This window comes from Haliotis cracherodii, unplaced genomic scaffold (assembly GCF_022045235.1).
Source record: "Haliotis cracherodii isolate W230 unplaced genomic scaffold, xgHalCrac1.p SCAF_6, whole genome shotgun sequence".
NCBI classification, from domain to species: Eukaryota; Metazoa; Mollusca; class Gastropoda; order Lepetellida; family Haliotidae; genus Haliotis; species Haliotis cracherodii.
In genome coordinates, this window is record NW_027266319.1 from 24383038 (window position 1) to 24408375 (window position 25338).

At 39.0% G+C, this 25338-nt stretch overlaps 1 protein-coding gene across 1 annotated transcript in view; it reads right to left on the reverse strand.

Moving 5' to 3' along the window:
• LOC139445556 (transient receptor potential cation channel subfamily V member 6-like) overlaps window positions 1-25338 on the reverse strand; it is a 79413-nt gene that overhangs the window by 39380 nt on the left and 14695 nt on the right. Inside the window, exon 3 of the mRNA XM_071226702.1 lies at window positions 19210-19453. Coding sequence (XP_071082803.1) covers window positions 19210-19453 — 244 coding nt within the window. The remainder of the gene's footprint in view (window positions 1-19209; window positions 19454-25338) is intronic.

A 25338-nucleotide genomic window follows, 5' to 3' on the forward strand; every position in this document is an offset into this window, starting at 1 on the left:
CTTCCATTTCGGACTACGCTTGAAAAATATGTTGACACAGTTCTCGATTAAAAGTATGAAAACTGAACAAACGAACATTCCAGAATGTCTAATATATGGTTGAGATTGTATGGCAGTGCTTCCCACGTACTGTGCAACGCCTCCTCCGTTCAATTGATTATCCCACGGAAGCAAGAGATAGACGATAATTTTGATGGAATCAGTCGTATGGGCCGTAACTGTTGTTCAGAATACACCATGTTATTGTTTTGAGGTTGCATGATTAGAAAACACATTACGACTGTCACTATCATGATCTGGTAGGTGACGCTTTAATTGGTCGGATCAAAGGTCATTCTGACCTGACCCGTAATGGGATGTCCTCAGTTCTTTGTTTAGCGATAGCGAGAACTAAGATCTGATTTTAAATGAGATTGCGTTTATCCTGATTGCTCATGCTATAATGGGTGTGACATCACACAGACATTGTAAATATTTGGATGATGGCTTTCTTTAAGATAAACTTATCTTTTATAGGTGGGTGAAATGTTTTACAGTTGTTCATGTGATCAATGAGAAAACTATGAATGTTTCTTAAGCGCCAGAAAACCCATACTACGATCTGAGTTAAACACCACTAGATTCAGGTAAGAATTGGTTTTCAGCAACCCATGTTTGTCGTAAGAGGTGACTAAAATGATCGTACGGTCAGGCTTGCTGACTTGGTTGATGCAGGTCATCGTATCCCAATAACAAACTTTAAACAAACAAACAAACAAACACACAAACAAAGAAATACTACCATATATACAAAATATACTATTTGTAAATTTTGGTTGATTGTGTAGGTTTTGTTTGATTGTTGCTTAATGCCACTCAGCAATGTTCTAGCTTATGACAGCGGAACATAAATAACGTGGAGTGTGGACCAGACAATCCAGTGATCGATATAATGAACAACGGTCCACTACGTTGGGATACGATAACAGGCAACCAACAAAGTCATCGAGCCTGACCACCCAATCGATTAAGTTGCCTCTTGTCACAGAGCAGCATAGATTTGCTTAGGACCTCGCTATTTTAACCAGGAATCTCCTCGGTATGACAAGCATTGGATGCTTGGGACCTATTCTAACAAGGAATCTTCACGGTATGACAAGAATAGGAAGCTTGGGACCTATTCTAACAAGGAATATCCACGGTATGTCAAGCATGGGATGCTTGGGACCTATTCTAACCAGGAATCTCCACGGTATGACAAGAATAGGATGCTTGGGACCTATTCTAACAAGGAATCTCCACGGTATGACAAGCATGGGATGCTAGGGACCTATTCTAACCAGGAATCTCCACGGTATGACAAACATGGGATGCTAGGGACCTCTTCTAACAAGGAATCTCCACGGTATGACAAACATGGGATGCTTGGGACCTATTCTAACCAGGAATCTCCCAGTATGACAAGCATGGGATCCTAGGGACCTATTCTAACCAGGAATCTCCCAGTATGGCAAGCATTGGATGCTTGGGACCTATTCTAACCAGGAATCTCCACGGTATGACAAGCATGGGATGCTTGGGACCTATTCTAACCAGGAATCTCCTTGGTATGACAAGAATGGGATGCTAGGGACCTATTTTAACCAGGAATCTCCCAGTATGGCAAGCATGGGATGCTTGGGACCTATTCTTACCAGGAATCTCCCAGTATGACAAGCATGGGATCCTAGGGACCTATTCTAACCAGGAATCTCCCAGTATGACAAGCATGGGATCCTAGGGACCTATTCTAACCAGGAATCTCCACGGTTTTGAAAGTCATGAAAAGTCAATTTACAATTGCCATACATGAACTGACTGGTCAGAAAAACTTTATCATACATTCATATAATTCATTCCTACATCACAGTACACATTTATTCAAATTACTAATGTCAAATTAAAAAAGCCTACCGTATTTGACGTAATAAGCGACCAGGGCGCTCTCAAATTTAGAAATAAGGGGCTCTTATTAGAATATTATTTTGGTGAGAAAACAAAACAGAGTTGAAAGATCATAAATTTCGTGGTATATGCTGACAGCCTGAAATATTTATATACAAGAGATATATTTTTCCAGAATTTAATTGCCCATAATTAAGGGTGGATATAACACACGAGTGCGTATTATACACGAATAAATAAGTCTTGTGTACATTGATCAATCGGAAGGGGTGCTAATCGGGATTGTTCACTAGCCAATATATGTTCACTAGCCAATATATTAGCAATATCACCATGGGCGCTTATTAGAGCGGGGCGCTTATTACGTCGAATACGGTATTATCCATTCATGAGCTTGAAGGACTATACATTAAATAACTGTCAACCTACACACCATCTTTATACAGCACACAATGAGCAAATATCCTCGTACACGATGAAGTCGTTACACCACCAATGGTTTTATATTTCAGATCAAAATCACGCGAATACATTTTACAACGGACCATTAAGCACCAAGAATAAGAAAGTCATAATAACTCTGGGAAAAGATTATCTCATTCTCTGAGACAGAAACCAACAAAAAGAAATATTACATGAGAACCTTGTGCTGGAAAGCAACAGGACATTTCATTTGTCCAAGGGGCTCAGTTTCATCCGGAATCAATACACGTCACTGTAAACGTAGCTGGCGCTTACTGCAGGTGAGAAAAATCAATGGTAGGTCGGTGTCTGGACGAAACTAAACGGGTAAATGGTTCACCCTGGTAAAATTGCTGGATAAAATATCCCCAGCCTGCGCTTGGCTATCAGTGTCGTAAACAATGATCAATGATTGACGGGTGTGTGATCACGATTTACGTTCACACTCTCCATAATCGTTTATGAACATTTTATACAGCATGTGCCGGCAGCTCTGTGTGAAAGGGCTAGGTTTTGTAAGGTAATTAATTAATATCAGTCTTGAGGATATAGGAACAAAACCAGGAAACATGTCCTGGTTGCCAAGGCGTCAAGAGAGGGTTATTCCTTGTTGTCAATAGTAACACTTGTGTCTTGGCACTGCCAGGAACCATTCCTCCTACAACTCCCAGTGCCATTTGGCAGGGTGAGGAAGATTAATGGCTTTGACCTGGGAACAATTAACAAAAGTTGGCTTTCCTGGACTTGAATGGATGGCGTACAAACAAACGGGCATATAATGACTGCTGGACTGTTCCTTTTAGCTTGATTAGGAGATAAACCTACAGTGCTCTGAAGGTATATTTGGTTTAATTTGGAACAGAGCAATTTAGCTTTTTGTAAAAAGATGCAAAATGCAATTTGTAACCTGTAAAATAATTTTTTAGAGTATCTTCAAACAATGACTTTGAAAGAAGTACTGTTTTATACATATTAACTTTTGTGGTGATGCGGCTGTCATATCAGCTGTTTCAGTCAATGGTTATTGAGATTTGATACCTCTTATTGACCAATCACAACTGAGAACTTTCCAAATTCATGGTCGAATAACAATTTGCCTTGACTTTGAAAACAACACAGCATTAGTGGTTGGGACCACTGGATCCATTTGGTCGCCTCTTACAACCATTATAAGTGGCTGGGACAACAGGATCCATTTGGTCGCCTCTTACTGCCAGCATTAGTGGCTGGGACCAAAGGATCCATTTGGTCGCCTCTTACAACCAGCATAAGTGGCTGGGACCACAGGATCCATTTGGTCGCCTCTTACTGCCAGCATTAGTGGCTGGGACCAAAGGATCCATTTGGTCGCCTCTTACAGCCAGCATAAAGGCTGGGATGACCGGATCCATGTGGTCGCCTCTTACAGCCAGCATAAGTGGCTGGGATGACTGGATTCATTTGGTCGCCTCTAACTGCAGGCATAAGTGGCTGGGATGACTGGATTCATTTGGTCGCCTCTTACTGCAGGCATAAATGGCTGGGATGACCGGATCCATTTGGTCGCCTCTTACAGCCAGCATAAGTGGCTGGGACCACTGGATCCATTTGGTCGCCTCTTACAGCCAGCAGAAGTGGTTGGGATGACTGGATCCATTTGGTCGCCTCTTACTACAGGCATAAGTGGCTGGGACCTCTGGATCCATTTGGTCGCCTCTTACAGCCAGCAGAAGTGGTTGGGACCACTGGATCCATTTGGTCGCCTCTTACAGCCAGCATAAGTGGCTGGGACCAAAGGATCCATTTGGTCGCCTCTTTCAGCCAGCATAAGTGTCTGGGACCAAAGGATCCATTTAGTCGCCTCTTACAGCCAGCATAAAGGCTGGGATGACCGGATCCATGTGGTCGCCTCTTACAGCCAGCATAAGTGGCTGGGATGACTGGATTCATTTGGTCGCCTCTAACTGCAGGCATAAGTGGCTGGGATGACTGGATTCATTTGGTCGCCTCTTACTGCAGGCATAAATGGCTGGGATGACCGGATCCATTTGGTCGCCTCTTACAGCCAGCATAAGTGGCTGGGACCACTGGATCCATTTGGTCGCCTCTTACAGCCAGCAGAAGTGGTTGGGATGACTGGATCCATTTGGTCGCCTCTTACTACAGGCATAAGTGGCTGGGACCTCTGGATCCATTTGGTCGCCTCTTACAGCCAGCAGAAGTGGTTGGGACCACTGGATCCATTTGGTCGCCTCTTACAGCCAGCATAAGTGGCTGGGACCAAAGGATCCATTTGGTCGCCTCTTTCAGCCAGCATAAGTGTCTGGGACCAAAGGATCCATTTAGTCGCCTCTTTCAGCCAGCATAAGTGGCTGGGATGACTGGATCCATTTGGTCGCCTCTCACAGCCAGCATAAGTGGCTGGGATGACTTGATCCATTTGGTCGCCTCTTACAGCAAGCATAAGTGGCTGGGACCAAAGGATCCATTTGGTCGCCTCTTACAGCCAGCATAATCGGCTGGGACCAAAGGATCTATTTGGTCACCTCTTACAGCCAGCATAAGTGGCTGGGATGACTGGATTCATTTGGTCGCCTCTTACAGCCAGCATAAGTGGCTGGGATGACTGGATCCATTTGGTCGCCTCTTACAGCCAGCATAAGTGGCTGGGATCTCTGGATCCATTTGGTCGCCTCTTACAGCCAGCATAAGTGGCTGGGATCTCTGGATCCATTTGGTCGCCTCTTACAGCCAGCATAATGTTGTAGGGACCTATTCCAATCAGAATTCCGTCAGAGTTATTGGTAAGGAAACAACGAAGACATGGAACTTCATTATCTGAACGTCTCCAGGATTCTTCTGACCCCGTCATCAGTTTCAGGTTCTTCCAAACTCTAACTGCTTATCAAAGACTATAAAGAGAAATAGTTACTGTGTCACTCACAACAAACACCTGGTATGTCCAATTAATATTTCTGATTGTCAAAAAGATCTCCTGTATTTTTACATCTCTGACATGAGTGAGTGAGTGAGTGAGTGAGTGAGTGAGTGAGTGAGTGAGTGAGTATGGTTTTACACCGTTTTTAGCAATGTTCCATCAATATTACGGCGGGGAACACCAGAAGTGGGCTTCACACATTGTACCCATGTTGAGATGCAAACCCCGAGTCTTCGGTGTGATGAGTGAACGATTTAGCTACTAGGTATTGGTACTACTACTATTGGTAAATTTATATCGGCAATAGCTCGTTTTCGTTACAGTTCGCATTCCTTAAATATATTGAAACGGGAAGATATAACAATATACCTAGAAACTTGAGGATTTGTAAATTATGTAATATTGGTTCTGTGGAAAATGAATACCACTTTTTGTTAATTTGCAAAGCCTATGATAATTTACGACAACAATATATCCATGAAAAGATTTATGTCCATCCTACCCTGGATAAATTTAATATGTTAATGTCTGACTGTAACCAAACTACAATTCGAAATAACGCAATGTATTTGTATTATGCCTTTATCTACCATGAGTCAATAATTAATACTGTGGACCAATATATGTACCACGTTCCGCTGGCCTAAACATGTACGAAATAGAGAAACTGAGTGAGTGAGTGAGTGAGTGAGTTAGGTTTAACGCCGCTTATAACATTATTCCAGTTATATCGCGGCATGTCAGCTTAATGTGGGAGGAAAGCCCAAAGTGATGCAGGTATCAGACGTTTACCACTTCGGTGAAACCCACGAGCATGGGTATGGTGCTGACAAACCTAGAAACATAATGGGGGCGAACCGGGATTCGAACCCACAATCATAGGTTTCTGGCGTGCCCAAGGGACGCAACTCTGCACAGCGAATCGTGGCGCCCTAGACGAATGGGCCACCCGTGCCCCCTAAAGAAACTGAAACTACTAGGCTATGAGATGAGGGCCAGTTGATACAAACAAAAAGTGTTGACATGCAATAGTGAAAAAGCATACAATAGTCCTTATTCCAGTCTGACAGCGAGATCTCCCATGATCCTTACTGCTGCTAATCATGTGACTCAATCTGTTCAGACATCCCACCCTTTACTATGTCTCGTGACCACCACATGGAGAGGCAAATCCAGCATTTCTTTGTTTTATCACAACTCTAGCAGTTGATAAAGATTCTGATGAAATCACCAAGTCCTTATTTTATTTCATTCGAAACGTTAGTTCAAACTTTATTATTCCTCAAAGTGAGATTGACCAATCAGAGAGCAGAACTACTAACCCCACATGAGCCTGTATACCGTCAGTAAAAATCCAAGATGGTTGTTACTGACCTAATATGAGACCATATACCGTCGTAATCAGCCATTTTGGATTTTCCAACACCCACCTCACATATTTCACATTGAAATTCAGGTACAGATATTCATTATTCAACACTGTTTTGTGTTTTAATATAATTAATTGTGATTGGCAAACACATAATTGTTTAAAGAAACCACATTCGTGACTTTATCAATAAAAAGTATAGAGAAAAAAAAGCTTCCAACAGAGGTCACTGAGTTACAAATAGCAACGTCATATAGCAATAGAATAGATAGCAGCCTGTCGTTAGGGGATAGCGGACCGCCATCATGTTGCAGTGGCCACCGGATTTCTGTTAACATGCAGGCATTTTTATGAAAATTAAATCCATTTTAGCTATAACACTTGTTTAAACATTCACATTCAGTGCATTATACATTCCATTGTTAACGTTTGTGTTTACATTAAAGCATTGTATCGGAAACATATGTACTGGTCCTGTCGTTTGTACCGGATGTACGTTTTGACATGACGTGTGATAAAGAGAGCGAATAGTGTAGACTTTTCGGCATATGATTATTATATGGCCAGAATTATATTAAAACCTGGTTTTACGGATCTGCTGACTAAAAATGAAAAAAAATGAAAAGCAGTGTTATTTTACCCCAACGACCAGAAATAAGTAAATGGCAAAAAAACCTCCCATTTAGTCACTAATAATACGAATAAATAATTTGAAATTCCATAACTAAAACCTCTTCAAAATGTTACTCAAAACTTTCAAATGAATCACAAGTGGAAATAAAAAGTATATATTTTAAGTTGGAATTTTTAATTTTATTTTTTTTACCTGCTGACTTGTATTTTTTTAGCTAAAAATCTGTGAACAGATCCCCTTCACCCCCTCCAAATCTGGCCCATACTTGTTAATGGAAATGACACCTTTTTAAGCAAATAAAATTCTAAACAGTATTTTTTTTTATGTGTCCTTTCGACATCAATCACATACACGTCACAGTCCAAGATGTTTTGTTTTGTTTGTTTTTTAATGCTGCACTCAGCAATATTCCAGCTATATGATGGTGGTCTGTAGAATAATCGAGTCTGGACCAGACAATCCAGTGATTAATATCATGAGCATCGATCCCCACAATTGGGATCAATGACATGCATGAACCAAGTCAGCAAGCCTGACAACCCGATCCTATTAATCGCCCCTGACGACAAGCATAGTCACCTTTTATGACAAGAATGGGTTGCTAAGACTATTCTACCCCGGATCTTCACAAGTCAGGAAAGATGTACATATATATACCTGTATGAAATACTTCGATTTCTCTGATTCAGGCACAAACATTCCCTTTGGGGAGCCAACTACTTGGACAAGTAAAACCCAATTCACTTGCTAGAACCAATTCGTTAAAATCATGCCTGTAAAGTGTCTGATTACGCCATCAGGTCTATTGGATTTATCTGAAACCGGTTTGTCTAAAATTGTTTTTTCTCTTAATGAAAAGATTCGGAGAACAGTGAAATGGACCTGAAATGCATGACAAATTTGTTTTACCCAGTGTGGAGAGCAATTTAAAAATAGGCTTGTAATCAATAAAATATACACAAAGCGTTATCCAAGGAACCTGCAGATGGACAAGCAGGAAACTGATCATAATATTAGGTGCTACTCTATTTGTAAACATGATGTTCAAGTAGGAGATAAACAATAAACAAAATCACCCACGAATCTGAAATATAATCACTGAAATTGTATATATAAAAGCAGTGTTAAAAATACCCACCTTGCAACAGCAAGTTGGTGAATGAGTGAGTTGGGTTTAACGCCGCTTTTAACAGTATTCCAGTTATATCACGGCGTGTTAGCTTAATGTGGGAGGAAAGCCTGAAGTGATGCAGGTCTCAGACATTTACCACTTCGTTGAAACCCACGAGCACGGGTATGGTGCTGACAAACCTAGAAACATAATCACGGCGAACCGGGATTCGAACCCACAATCATAGGTTTCTGGCGTGCCCAAGGGACGCAACTCTGCACAGCGAATTGCGGCGCCTTAGACGACTGGGCCATTTACTTTATTACAAAATATGTATTTAGATGTAAAAGCTTCTGTATATAAATGTCAAATTACAGATTTATGCATAACGATTCAGAGTACCAAAACACTCTACACAAGACTGTATGATAAGAGGTGTGACTTGAACTTTCCAGTAGTAAACTTTCCCTTTATGTCGAGCAATATTCCTGCAGCTCAATCCCTCGGTGTTTACATTTCACAACTCTTTAGGTACAAATGAGCAGGCTCTTACAATCAAGATTTCACGCAACTCTTGCTCAGAGGTTGTTTGATCAAGGTTACAGTGTTCAAGGCATCAGTAAAGCTTTCAAAAAGGTTCTACGGTCGAGTGAGTGAGTGAGTATGGTTTTACGCCGCTTTTAGCAATTTTCCAGCAATATCATGGCTGGGGAGGGGGGGGGGGGGGAGACACCAGAAATGGGCTTCACACATTTTACCCATGTCGGGAATCGAACCCGGGTCTTCGGCATGACGAGCTAACGCTTTAACCACTAGGGCTACCCGACCGCCCCTACAGTTGATTTCAACCAGTTGTAGAAGTATGGCATAAGACATCATCTAGTTGTAGAAATAGGGTAGTTAAGTAAGTGAGTGAGCGAGTTTGATTTTACGCCGTTTTTAACAATATCCCAGCAATAAAACGGGAGGGGACACCAGAAATTGGCTTCACACATTGTACCCATGTCGGGAATCGAACCCGGGACTTCGGCGTGACGAGCTAACGCTTTAACCACTAGGCTACCCGACCGCCCTGTTCTACGGTAGACATACAGTTTCCAAGCACTCGCTCATCATATAGTCGAAATCGTACAATCGGCTATGCTATTGGCAAAGATTTCTTGAGAATATCGAAAGGGTCTTGTCGCTTATATTTGCAAGCACTATTGTGAGAGAAGATACTCTTTGGTGAAGGTATTGAAGAAATATTTTTGCTATTGTTTGCTGACGATGTACTGATGTTTGCTGACAGCATTGTACATTTACAAAGTAAAATCAATATATTGTATAAACATTGCAAGGAATAGGTAGGGTTTAACTGTAAATATTGACAAAATGAAAGTACTGCTTTTCAAAATTGGCTGTTTAATACTTTGGAAAAGCAGGCATTGAAGGCCCTTACAGTAGGAAAGCAGTTTGTGATACGTTTTCTGGACATACCTTAATGCAGATGGCCATCAAAATCTTTCAGCCAATTCTTTTATATGGCTCAGAAATTTACGGTGGCACAATTAGAAAAACCAATTGGAATTATTGACACTATATTCAGTAAATTCTTGCAAGAAATTGGTTTGAGCCTCCACAAGGCAGTCCTTAGAGAATGTGGTTGACACTCCATGTATATCTAAAGCTATAGAAACAGGTTATAAAATATTGGATTAGGTTAACGAGATTACCACAGAATAGGTATGTAAAACACTCACATTATGTTGCAAACTCATGACAAACTAGGGGAAATATATTTTGTTTATGTATGGATTTGGAATTGTACGATGGCACAGGAAGTTGGTGATGCTAAAGTTTTCATGTCAGTGTTTACTAAATGATTGCAAGATAACTTTGTACAAGAATGGACATCCAGGATCTATAATAGTCTTACTTTAGGAACATATTGTAACATCAAGACCTTTCTCAAACTGGTATTATATTTAGTTCGCAAAACAAATCTATCACTTAAGGTTTGGCAAAGTTTAGAACATGTTAAAATGATCTCAAAATTAAAAGATATAGACTTTCTGAAGTAGAAAGTCCAGTTGATGCTTTTTGTGATTAGTGTGGTGAATGTCTTGAAGATGAATATCATGCTTTGTTAATCTGTCCAAAATATGTGCATTAAAGGTTAAATCATATACCACGTTATTATTATATTTTTTCCAAATCAATGCAAATTTGTTCATTTATGTACCACAGAAGACGAAAAAATATTGTTTTATCTCTGAATAAAAAGTGTTCAACCTTAGAACAAATGGTTGGTTGGTTTACTGTTTTACACCGCACTCAGCAATATTCCAGCTATATGACGACGGTCTGTAAATAATCGAGTCTGAACCAGACAATCCAGTGATTAATATCATGAGCATCAATCCACGCAATTGGGATCAATGAGATGCTTCAACCAAGTCAGCGAGCCTGACCACCCGATCCCAATCTTACGACAAACATAGTCACCTTTTATGGCATTAGCATGGGTTGCTGAAGACCTATTCTACCCCAGATCTTCACGGTTCCAGAACAAATGGTGCACATTGACATTTTGTACATGTTGTGTCTACACTGTACTTAAGGCATCATGGCCTCTTATATGAACAAAGCCTGTGCCCTGTCTGAAACATCATATGATTTTATTCATTGTCACATATGAACTTTATTCAGGGAGATCCATTTCAGGTCCAAGATCCAGTCTTAATACTACCAGCAGGTCTACACATAACAAATTTATCTGGCTCTTAATAAAAAACCTACATTTCGGGATAAAACTTCAGGTGAAATCTATTCCACGGCCTAACTTGCAGGTCCCTTCTTACTCCAAATCATTCCATTAATACTACAAATCAATCCCTCCTTACTACAAATCAATCCCTTCTTACTACAAATCAATCCCTCCTTACTACAAATCAATCCCTTCTTACTCCAAATCAATCTCTTCTTACTACAAATCAATCCCTTCTTACTACATATCAATCCCTTCTTACTACATATCAATCCTTTCTTACTACAAATCAATCTCTTCTTACTAAAAATAAATCCCTTCTTACTACAAATCATTCCCTTCTTACTGAAAATCAATCCCTCCTTACTACAAGTGAATCCCTTCTTACTACAAATCAATCCCTTCTTACTACAAATCAATCCCTTAATACTACAAATCAACCCCTTCTTATTCCAAATCAATCCCTTCTTACTCCAAATCAATCCCTCCTTACTACAAATCAATCCCTTCTTACTACAAATCAATCCCTTCTTACTACATATCAATCCCTTCTTACTACATATCAATCCTTTCTTACTACAAATCAATCTCTTCTTACTAAAAATAAATCCCTTCTTACTACAAATCATTCCCTTCTTACTGAAAATCAATCCCTCCTTACTACAAGTGAATCCCTTCTTACTACAAATCAATCCCTTCTTACTACAAGTGAATCCCTTCTTACTCCAAATCAATCCCTCCTAAACTACAAATCAATCCCTTCTTACTATAAATCAATCCCTTCTTATTCCAAATCAATCCCTTCTTACTCCAAATCAATCCCCCCTTACTACAAATCAATCCCTTCTTACTCCAAATCAATCCCTCCTTACTTCAAATCAATCCCTTCTTACTCCAAATCAATCCCTTCTTACTACAAATCAATCCCTTCTTACTCAAAATCTATCCCTCCTAAACTACAAATCAATCTTTTCTTACTACAAATCAATCCCTCCTAAACTATAAATCAATCCCTTCTTACTACAAATCAATCCCTTCTTACTCCAAATCAATCCCTTCTTACTCCAAATCAATCTCTTCTTACTACAAATCAATCCCTCCTAAACTACAAATCAATCCCTTTTTACTCCAAATCAATCCCTTCTTACTCCAAATCAATCCCTCCTTACTACAAATCAATCCCTTCTTACTCCAAATCAATCTCTTCTTACTACAAATCAATCCCTTCTTACTACAAATCAATCCCTTCTTACTCAAAATCTATCCCTCCTAAACTACAAATCAATCTTTTCTTACTACAAATCAATCCCTCCTAAACTATAAATCAATCCCTTCTTACTACAAATCAATCCCTTCTTACTACAAATCAATCCCTCCTAAACTATAAATCAATCCCTTCTTACTACAAATCAATCCCTTCTTACTACAAATCAATCCCTTCTTACTACAAATCAATCCCTTCTTACTATAAATCAATCCCTTCTTACTCCAAATCAATCCCTTAATGCTACAAATCAATCCCTTCTTACTACAAATCAATCCCTTCTTACTCCAAATCAATCCCTCCTTACTACAAATCAATCCCTTCTTACTCCAAATCAATCCCTTCTTACTCCAAATCAATCTCTTCTTACTACAAATCAATCCCTTCTTACTACAAATCAATCCCTTCTTACTACAAGTGAATCCCTTCTTACTACAAATCAATCCCTTCTTACTACAAATCAATCCCTCCTAAACTACAAATCAATCCCTTCTTACTATAAATCAATCCCTTCTTATTCCAAATCAATCCCTCCTTACTACAAATCAATCCCTTCTTACTACAAATCAATCCCTTCTTACTCAAAATCAATCCCTTCTTACTACAAATCAATCTTTTCTTACTACAAATCAATCCCTCCTAAACTATAAATCAATCCCTTCTTACTACAAATCAATCTCTTCTTACTACAAATCAATCTCTTCTTACTACAAATCAATCCCTTCTTACTACATATCAATCCCTTCTTACTACAAATCAATCCTTTCTAACTACAAATCAATCTCTTCTTACTACAAATCAATCCCTTCTTACTACAAATTAATCCCTTCTTACTGAAAATCAATCCCTCCTTACTACAAATCAATCCCTTCTTACTACAAATCAATCCCTTCTTACTACAAGTGAATCCCTCCTTACTACAAATCAATCCCTTCTTACTACAAATTAAATCCCTTCTTACTTCAATCTTTATAAGTCTGTAAATCTTGCAGTTACATATTTCATATGTTACACATAATCAACAACTCAGTATTAACACAAGACACTAGAACGTGAACTTAGCAACAAACCATCCCCTGTAAGAGAGAAGCTGATCTTAAGGCTATAGGAGACATGAATCGCGAACTGCCATCTTTAAGATACAACCCATGTGAGTCATTACTACACCCTGATCACAGCTACTTCATATCAGTACTCATACCAAAGATAACTATTGCAAGGACCTTGTTCAGACAGTAGATGACTGACTCAATGCTATTATTACTGTCAAGCAGCAATCTTCATTCTTCCTGTTGCAATGTTAATTGGCATGTGACTGAGTGAGTGAGTATGGTGTATGCCGATGTTAGCAATATTTCAGCAATGTCCTGACCGGTGCAGGGCTAAAAAAAATTCTTAAACCTAACTTGTCCTGTAGACAATATTTTCACTTGCTCTTTTAAGTTTTATAAAGTTTTATGTTCCCTTCCATATTTGGTCATCTTCGCATATTCAAACTCGCTCAACCATGGGATTTGCACAATTTGTTTTCATTTTTTACAGTCAAACTGTTTTTGATAAATGTTTCTTTTTTCCATGTATTTCGTTGTTATTCCTCAGATCCTGCGAGAGATGAAAACGTATTTTAGGTTTGAAATCATCATGCATATTTTATTTAAAACAATTAAACTTGAATTGATACGACTGAAATATTTGTAATCGCCTGGTAGGACAGGCGTTTGTGCAATTCTTTCTCACCCTGCACATGCTGCTCCTCGTCAATACGAACGGACGAGTGAATTTTTCAAGTCCTGGGGTGACACCAGAATAGGTTAACACCATGTACCAATGTGGGAAATCCAACCAGGGCTTTCGGCTAGACAAGTGAACACTTTAACCACTAGGCTACCTTAACGCACCAATTGCCATTAACAAATATCAGATAAAAAGATAAAAAAGACTGACATAAATTTGAATGAAGTTTTTCTCAAAACTAAACTCATAATGGTGACAAACATCCAAATAAGGAATCAGATTATTAAAGAAACAAAAACACAATACATATTGTCTCGTGACTTCAGATTCCATGTTGACATCACACAGGCATTATTTCAGTGATCTTGTGACCGCACTGGGATTCTGGGTTAAAAGTGCTCCCAAGCTGACCATGCTGGTCCTAAGAGGCGACTATATGGATCGGATGGCCAGACTCATTGACTTAGTTGACTGCATGTCATTGCACCCTGATGGCGGGGATCATTGCTCACAATATCGATCACTGGATTGTTCGGTTCAGACTAAATTGTTTACATACCGCCGTCATATAGCTGATTTTGATGTTAAACAAACAAACCTTTATATTGTTAAAACTCAGAAATAGAAACAAAACTCTCTTGGCCTAACCATCTCTGATACGGAATTCTTCACAAACGATAAACATCAGAAATCAAACCAATCATTTCTACATAAGCGAACAAAGTAAGTTTATTATAGTGCTCATGTGATCGTGTGTGCATAATCTGCTACCTACATATTTACCAGCTTCCCAAAACCTTGAGGCACACTGAGTGACCCACAAATTGATATCAATGATCAGAGATGAAATATGATCCCAAACCATAAACCACTGAAAATAACTTTATCAATCCAGATGTCAGATGCAGGCGTTCTACTTGCAGCTCAGCACGCATGTGGGCAAATGTCAGGCCATATCCCAAGGGCATGGGCAAGGTCATGTCGACTTCAGTCCCAGTAAGGCCAGGTCCATTTAATTAATGGTTTTCAGAGCTACAGATAAGCAGCATATTTTTGTAAAATACCCCCCAAAATATTCAAAACCCAATTACTTTCAATTAACTTGCGTACAGAAATGCATGAATTTAGGGAAAAAGTCAAATGTGTAAAAACAGCACGCGTAAATACCCAATGAAGCGTTTTCAGCATGTGCACACCGGAGCTAACTTCTGAAACACAGATACGAGCTAATCTACTTTCCGAGTCAAGCCTATATTTAGAACCATTATATACATCTGAAACATTATTTCGTTTTTTGAAATCTTAAAATGTTCACTAATTTTGGAAAAAAACCAATAGAGTGATGACTATATGAGTGAAAAATTATTGGTTAATCAATGAAAAATGTAAAAAACCAATTAATATAGAAACACTAGAGTAAAAACTCAATTGCTCAAAAAGTTATCTGGATCTCTGGGTTTTACACTTTTATATCACAAAAATAACTGAAGGCAAGAGGGAAAAAAAATATTATCTTTTTAAGAGAAAAAAATAATCACTGATAAAATTCATTGTGCTGATTACCTCATTTTCTTCTGTATATTGTTTTTGGGGTGAACGACTTTCAGTCAGGTGAGCTAAAAACTATGAAGGGGAATTAGTACGCTGGGACAAGTTCAAATTTACTACCCAGGTATCCAACTCACTGGAATGAGTGAGTGAGTACTGTTTTACCCTGCTTTAAGCAATATTCGAACAATATCACGGCAGGGGACACCAGAAATGGGCTTCGCACATTGTACCCATGTAGGGAATAGAACCCAGGTCATTCGAACATCATTCTACCCCACGCCCCCTGTAGCCATGGAGTTTTATTGTTATCGTCTTTAAACAACATATGTGGCTAACCATGGGTCCAGGTAGACTACATATATCTGAAATGTGTAATTTGCAATTAAATTTGTCTTCCATATTATACTGTATATATTGTTTTCGGCCAATGTCGAGGATAAACAGAAGATTTCTAATGAAATACATCTTCATTGTCTTACAATATATACTGATATTCATAATCAGGGGTCCAGAACTGACACCCAGAGATCCAATACTGTCACATGGAGATCCAACACTGACACAGAGAGATCCAACACTGACACAGAGAGATCCAATACTAACACAGAGAGATCCAACACTGACACAGAGAGATCCAACACTGACACAGAGAGATCCAATACTGACACACAGAGATCCAATACTGTCAGAGAGAGATCCAATACTGACACACAGAGATCCAATACTGTCACATGGAGATCCAATACTGTCACAGAGAGATCCAATACTGTCACATAGAGATCCAATACGGACACACAGATATCCAATACTGACATATGGAAATCCAATACTGTCATATGGAGGTCTAATACTGTCAGATTGAGATCCAATACTGTCACAGAGATCCAATACTGTCACATTGAGATCCAATACTGTCACATTGAGATTCAATACTGACAGAGAGAACCAATACTGTCACATAGAGATCCAACACTGATATAGAGAGATCCAATACTGCCACATGGATATCCAATACTGTCAGAGAGAGATCCAATACTGTCACACAGCGATCCAATACTGTCACATAGAGATCCAACATTGATAGAGAGAGTTCCAATACTGCCACAGAGAGATCCAATACTGTCACCCAGAGATCCAATACTGTCACAGAGAGATCCAATACTGACAGAGAGATCCAATACTGTCACATAGAGATCCAACACTGATATAGAGAGATCCAATACTGCCACATGGATATCCAACATTGATAGTGAGAGTTCCAATACTGCCACAGAGAGATCCAATACTGTCACCCAGAGATCCAATACTGTCACAGAAAGATCCAATACTGTCACAGAGAGATCCAATACTGTCACATAGAGATCCAATACTGACACATAGAGATTCAATACTGACACAGAGAGATCCAACACTGACACATAGAGATCCAATACTGTCACATAGAGATCCAACATTGATAGAGAGAGTTCCAATACTGCCACAGAGAGATCCAATACTGTCATCCAGAGATCCAATACTGTCACAGAGAGATCCAATACTGTCACCCAGAGATCCAATACTGTCACATAGAGATCCAATACTGTCACTTCGAGATCCAATACTGACATATGGAGGTCTAATACTGTCACAGGGAGATCCAATACTGTCACAGAGATTCAATACTGACACAGAGAGATCCAATACTGACACAGAGAGATCCAATACTGTCACATAAAGATCCAATACTGTCAGAGAGAGATCCAATACTGTCACATAGAGATCCAATACTGATAGAGAGATCCAATACTGACACATAGAGATCCAATACTGATAGAGAGATCCAATACTGACACATGAAGATCCAATACTGTTACATTGAGATCCAACACTGATATAGAGAGATCCAATACTGCCACATGGAGATCCAACACTGATATAGAGAGATCCAATACTGTCACATAGAGATCCAATACTGATAGAGAGATCCAATACTGACACATGAAGATCCAATACTGTCACATTGAGATCCAACACTGATATAGAGAGATCCAATACTGCCACATGGAGATCCAACACTGATATAGAGAGATCCAATACTGTCACATAGAGATCCAATACTGACACAGAGAGATCCAATATTGTCACAGAGATTCAATACTGACACAGAGAGATCTAATACTGACAGAGAGATCCAATACTGTCACATAGAGATCCAATACTGTCAGAGAGAGATCCAATACTGACACATGAAGATCCAATACTGTCACATTGAGATCCAACACTGATATAGAGCGTTCCAATACCGTCACAAGGAGATCCAATGCTGTCACTTGGAGATCCCATTTTGTCACATGGAGATCAAATACTGACACAGAGAGATCCAATATTGTCACATGGAGATCCAATACTGACACAGAGAGATCCAGTACTGTCACAGACAGATCCAATATTGTCACAAAGAGATCCAATACTGTCACAGAGAGATCCAATACTGTCACATGGTGATCCAATACTGACACAGAGAGATCCAGTACTGTCACAGACAGATCCAATATTGTCACAAAGAGATCCAATACTGTCACATGGTGATTCAATACTGTCACATGGAGATCCAATACTGTCACAAGGAGATCCAATACTGTCAGAGAGATCTAGTACTGTCACAGTACTGGCCATACGTTGAACACGCCAGATCTTGAGTTTATTGAAAACGTTAGTAAGTTTGGGGAGCCATGCTTTACCGGGCGCTATAACCGCTATATTGAAGAGCGCAATAGTGAGGGAAAAATGTATCAATCTCTGGATTGTCTGGTCCTGTTTGATTATCTACAGGCTGTGATCATACAGCTTGAACACTGCTGAAGGCAGTGTTAACAAACAAACAAACAAACAAACAAACAAACAAAAACAACAAAAAAGTGGTGAATCACTATCCACCCCAGTCAGTTGCATATCAATATTGTCACAGCTTTTTGTTGTAAATTTTGGTTCAAGATTGCATGGACAAAATGTGGGAAAATCTAAAATGGTGGACAAGGTTTTTGCTAGTAATGAACTACAGATACTCACTAGGTATGCATACTCACTAGGGGTGACATTTGGGAGGCTATTTTCAATATTGCAATTCTATGGCCATAGTAGCAGACGCTATTGTAATAGTATTGCGACAGTAGTAAACCAATTTTAATTCTTGACAATTATAATAATCAATGTAATAGAAATCAATTAAGTATTGCTGACACTCTCCTGGACAGCCATTTTCCTCCCTGTTGCTACTCAAACCAAAGGGAAGTAACTCTAATCTGAAGTTGTCAATCCTTGCTGATCAAACACAGAGGCAGGTTTGAAATTTGCATAATATATGTATTATTTATAACGAATTGCAACTATTGAGACTATCGATTTTTATGCATACTATCGACGATACAATTGATATTTTTAAATTCCTAAGGACATAGTACTATCGTAGGGCAAACAATTGCGATAGTTCAATAGTCTGATATATCGTATACTCACCAAAATACTCCTCCCCTTCATACACATCCAAAGTCAGTTTCGGGTACATCCGTACAAGAATCTTACAGACTTCACTGTGCACAGGGCTGTCCATGAGATGAGCCAGGTGAAACGGCGTTTCCCCAACACCACCTCGTTTATTCAAGTCCCAGCATGCCTCATGAGGCTCAAACTTATTGAATTCATCTTCTTCAAACTGTTCCAAAATACACTCATCAGATTTTGTAACTAGTTCTACATAGCCCTGAAACAAGAACGATTATCACTGTAAAGAAATCAGCGTAAAGACATATTTCTTAATTACTTAATTTCTTAATCAGTGCCCCTGATGGTACACCAAGCAAATTTATATTTAATATTTATTTAATAACTGCCAACTACTCCATCATAAATTAATATCAAACTAAATTGAAACAAGGATGAAAATAAAAAAATAAATAAAAAATCTAAAGATGCACTTTTGTGCAGTATATTATTCACTGCAGTAGAGTTCATGTATACGTGAGGCCTGTATTCGATAAGAAGAAACAATCTGTGAGAAATAAAGATACACAAGCTGAAAGTCAAACTGGGTAATTATGTACAGTATTGTTATACAATAGAGTTTTTGAACTTTGCAAACAACTTAAACCAAAATTTAATAATGGTGGCTTATTTTGCATATCTTGTGTATTTTATTTATCTGCTGTATCGGGGGCGGTCGGGTAGCCTAGTGGTTAAAGCGTTTGCTCGTCACACCGAAGACCTGGGTTTGATTCCCGACATGGGTACAATGTGTGAAGCCCATTTCTGGTGTCCCCCCACCATGATATTGCTGGAATATTGCTAAAAGTGGCGTAAAATCCAACTCACTCACTCACTATCTGCTGTATCAGCATTATAATATCAATACATTGTCTCTACTGACACTTGCAAGTACCTTTTTGTTATAAGTGGATGAGTGAGTCCCAGCAAAGCTTTTACAGTAATCCAGTTATTTCACGGCGTGTCAGCTTAACGTGGGAGGAAAGCCCAAAGTGATACAGGTCTCAGACGTTTACTACTTGGAGAAATCCACCATCACAAGTATTGTGCTGACAAAGACATAGTTTGCAGGATTCGAACCCACGATCATAGCTTTAAGTGAAAAAACTCCAAACAGCCTTAGATGACTGAGTCACCTCTGCTTCATTTATTGTGATGGCATAAACTGCACTAACAATGACAAGCTTAAAGAACAAAGTCAGCTTTCTTCATCAGTCTGTTGATGGATACAAACACCATTCGGTTAAAGAATACAAAGTTGAAATAAAGGACAAAAGTATGCAATAACAGTCAAGTCTTATGAAAAAGAATAAACGTTACAAATAAAAGTCATTTTTTACATACAAATAATGTTGTGCCCTGTCGTTCTTTAGTACACATTGTTCTTTGTTTACATATGACGTCTCATTTGCAAGTTGTTCAATGGCAATGTTTTGCATTTTGAATTCATTATTCGTATGTGTATGATGACTTTGTTTGTAACATTCATTCATTTTTCGTAACATTTGACTGTTTTTGCATACTCTTGTCCTTCATTTGAACTTTGTACTAATTTTTGACCGAACGGCTGCCCATAGATGGACTCAAGTGACACTTTAGGACGAACAATTTGATCAATCTGCTTCACCATTCACAAATTTCGTATACGAAAGAGGAACCAAGTCAAAAACAAATTCTTCCTCACAGCAAGGGAAACATAATTAATATGGTCTGAAGAATCAATATTGACATTATAAACAATCAATACATATCTTTGTGTGCAATCATCATGCTTATTCCCTACCCCTTAAACGGGAGTTAATCACGCAGAAATCAATGGGTGAATAAAGGAACTACAAGTAAACGTAACCATTGAGGTTGAGTGTACTGCAAATGCACCAGCACACATTAAAAATGTATTCATCGGATTCTTTGAAGTTACATTATCAAATCGGCTTCATCTACAACAAATCAGCCATTTGGTGTTAAGCCCCGCTGAATTTTCGTTCAGCGGTGTAATGTTTATATATTCACTTTCGAAAGCATGACAAAATACATGCTTGAATTAAATGAAAGAGGTTGTTTGAAACCAAAATATGGTCATGTCTGTGAAATCAATATCTCAACTTAATTGCCATTTTCACTGCAGGCATTCTTATTGTGGTACTGAAAATCGTTAATTTGAAATTTACTCTGCTGGATTAGGTATTCTGGAAGCTGGACAAGAGTTTTGACGCCTATGTGTGAGTTTTTACGATAATATTGTGATACCTAAAAGCGATACGTAATCAATTCACACTCTTTGAACTGTAGTTGGAACCTACTAGACATCGGGGTCGGTCGGGTAGCCTAGTGGTTAAAGCGTTCGCTCGTCATGCCGAAGACCCGGGTTCGATTCCCGACATGGGAACATTGTGTGAAGCCCATTTCTGGTGACCCCGCCGTGATATTGCTGGAATATTGCTAAAAGCAGCGTAAAACCATACTCACTCACTCACTCACTCTGTGATGTCTAAGGGTATCATTGAAATGTAAGTATCAATATATCAACTCAAAAGTATCATCATATATCGATATATAACGACTACTGACAAATTAATTATTATGTACTTATATATATATCTATATTAATCATATCATGGGTAGATTTCTCAGCAAGATAAAGAGCCTAGATAAATATGGTATCCGCTGGAGTCAAGCACGGATAAATATGCCAATATGAAAAGGTCAGGTATGTACTACTCTCAGTGTGTAAGAGGCGACTAACAGGATCGGGTGGTCATACTCGCTGACTTGGTTGATGCATGTCATCGTATCCCAATTGCATAGATTGATGCTCATGATGTCAATCACTGGATTTTCTGGTGCCGTCACATAGCATAGAACAAACAAACATTCAAGGCACTTTCTGCTTTATCAGAACACATGTCTTCATAATGCTAAGTGTGGCGATAAACAACAAACAATTAACACGTGAGCAGATGTGATCCTATAATAATCACCTGCTTAGTTTGTGATGGGAAGGTTTACAGATTTTGTGGCGTTTGATCTATTTTCATCAAACTTTAAGTCAGATATGCTGACAATGTTTCCTACTTTAAAATTAGGGGGCAGTGAGGTAGCCTAGTGGTTAAAGCGTTCGCTCATCACTCTGAAGACCCAGGTTCAACATAGGTTGTTATATAGCTCAAATATGGCTAAGTGCGGCTTTAAACAAAAAAAACCACCAAACTTTCAGTATTTACTAACAAACATGGCGCTGCCCTTGTCAGCACTAACCATCAGGGATCTGGACAAATTACTGGAATAATTGATAACATTATATAATAAAAATAATAATCCAAAATACCAGAAATCAGTGTCTAACAGGGATGTAGCTGAGACAGTATCTCAACAGTATCTCGACAGTAGGTCTAGCTTTAAAACCTTTTTACTGGTTAAAAAAACAAGCAACCATAAGTATTTTGCTGTCAGGCAAACAATGCATGGCACTCCTACAATTGCATCTTGTCATGTTTTCATAAGGATTTTATTTAGTTTTAGGCCAACAGATTTCTGTCAATTTTGAACCCTTATAACTCGGACAGAGAACTACTTGAACCAGCATTACCTTACCCCCTAACTAAACAAGTTAAGCGAGATAAACACAAATGCTTTGATATCAGCCATCTAATCTCTTCTGGCACACAAGAAGCATGTTTTCTTGCAAAAACAGCAACAAAATTAAGTATTGTGCATACATATCATATCGTGACTCAAGTGACATAGTATGTATCAACACATCAGGTTGGCGTATCGTGACACCTCTCCTTGAATCTAGAATAAAGTAGGTTTACTGTAATTGTCATAAAAAGCAACCAGGGTGCTAAGAAAATGTCAAAAGGGGGTGCTTATAGAAAGCATGAGGAACAAGTTCACTTGCTGTCAGGGATCAAGCAGTAGTTCAAATGTCAATAAAACTAAATGTTTTTGATAATGGTAACCAGGCAAATATTCACCCCTACTACACTGCTGATTTCTGTAAATAAACTAAAACTTTACACTCAATAATAGTCTTTTGGCAAATATATACACCCTCCTGCACTGAAACTTAGTTTTGTTTTTATTGTATGTTGTTTAACCCAGCTCTCAGCAATATTCCAGCTATATGATGGTGGTCTGTTTATAACCGAATCTGGACAAGACAATCTAGTGATTGACATCGTGAGCATCGATCCATGCAGTTGGAATATGGTGACATGCATCAACCAAGTCAGCAAGCCTGACCACCTGATCCCGTTAGTCGCCTCTTACAACAGGCATAGTCACCTTTTACAGCAAGCAATGGTTGATGAAGACCTATTCTATCAAGTCTGACCATCTGATCCCGTTAATCACCTCTTACAACAAGCATAATCACCTTTTACAGCAAGCATTGGTTGATGAAGACCTATTCTATCCCAGATCTTCACGGGTCTGAAACTTGGTAGGGCGCTTATAAATATGACTTACAAATCGGTCTAAAAGATGCTCAGGGGTGTATATTGGAACAGGGCGCTTAATATGGCAAATACGGTACTTAATAATCTTAAATGAGCCATCAGTACCAAGAGGTGCATGGTGTTTTGGCCACCTACGTGCTTTAAGATGTAAGGAAACTGAGCACTGAATGCAAGGATGACCATCATGAATATGGAGAGCCTTACAAACCAACAAGTGAAACTTTTCTTGTCAAAGTAGAAGTACAAAAAGTCAGCCTTCTTACTAATTTACCAAAAAGCTTGGACTCAGAAGGGCAGTGTTTTATGCCACAATCTGCACAATCTCATTAAAATGAGATCTTAGTTCTTGCTACAGCTAAACAAAGATCTGAGGACATCCCATTACGGGTCACGTCAGACCGACTGTGCGCGAACTTTGACCGATGACCTATCAGAAGACAGCTTTCTTGTGCTTTACGGCACTAATTTCAAATTGGCGACTAAGCTTCGAAACATATTTTGACAAATTCTCGATTACAAATTTGAAACCTGAACAAAAGAACATTCTGGAATGGCTAATAGATGGTCTAGATTGTATGGATTCAGTTGTTAAACCCGTAACTATCGTTCGGAATACCTCGTGTAAAACGGTTTTGTGGATGCATGATTAGAAAACACATTCCGACTGTCACTTTCATGATCTGGTAAGCAACGCTCTGATTGGTTGGATGAAAGGTCGTTCTGGCGTGACCCCTAATGGGATGTCCTCAGATCTTTGTTTAGCGGCAGCAAGAACTACGATCTGATTTGAATGAGATTGCAATCTGCAGTATTCCAGTATCTGACACTGGGATTACAACTAAATGAACCACTGCCTTATGCTCATGTGCATTTACAAATACACGTCAGACTAGGAGTCTTTTTTTGGCATAGAGATTTGGATAAGGGCCCTATTGCCGCATAAGAAGCTGAAGCTCCAATACATGCTGGCCTCAAATTGACACTGGGTCGTACACTTTGTCCACAATAAGAAAAGCCAGGCCTCCATTAGGTGCTGTGTGTGTCTATTGACCCTGGGTCCATTATTTGATGGAATTAATGATCCCTATCACCGGTGTTCGAAATAAAAACAATGTGCCAGGTTGACATCAAGACCCTTTAGACTTTAGAAGCTACAGCCCCTGACTGAACTATTTGCCCCCTTATTAAAATAAATTGCAACTTGCAACAAATCGACACATAAATTCACTGCAGGCCGTGAGGAACCATATGACTTGTAACCTATGGGCCTGACATGAAATCTACCTGCCACGGGAGGCGCTTGTTTCATGAGCCGCTTATGAATTGGATGTGGCAGTGCCAATGTTTAAGAATCTAATCCAACAGATGAGAACCAACCTCTACAAATATGTCTTAAAACTCAACACAGGGATTTATCTAGCATTCGAAACCATGTGCCCTTGGCAGTCATGTTGGAAAAAAGTCATTACTTTGCTAAATATTGGGATTTTCTAAAGTTCTTGTTTTCTTAAATTCAGAGGGTTTTTTACCAATGTAATCTCCGCTAAAACTAAGCACTAAAGCCTCTTTCACTGTCATGTTTATTGGCCACATTATCAGTGAAGTACAAGACTCTTTAAGTGCAATACATGAGTTATAGCTCGAG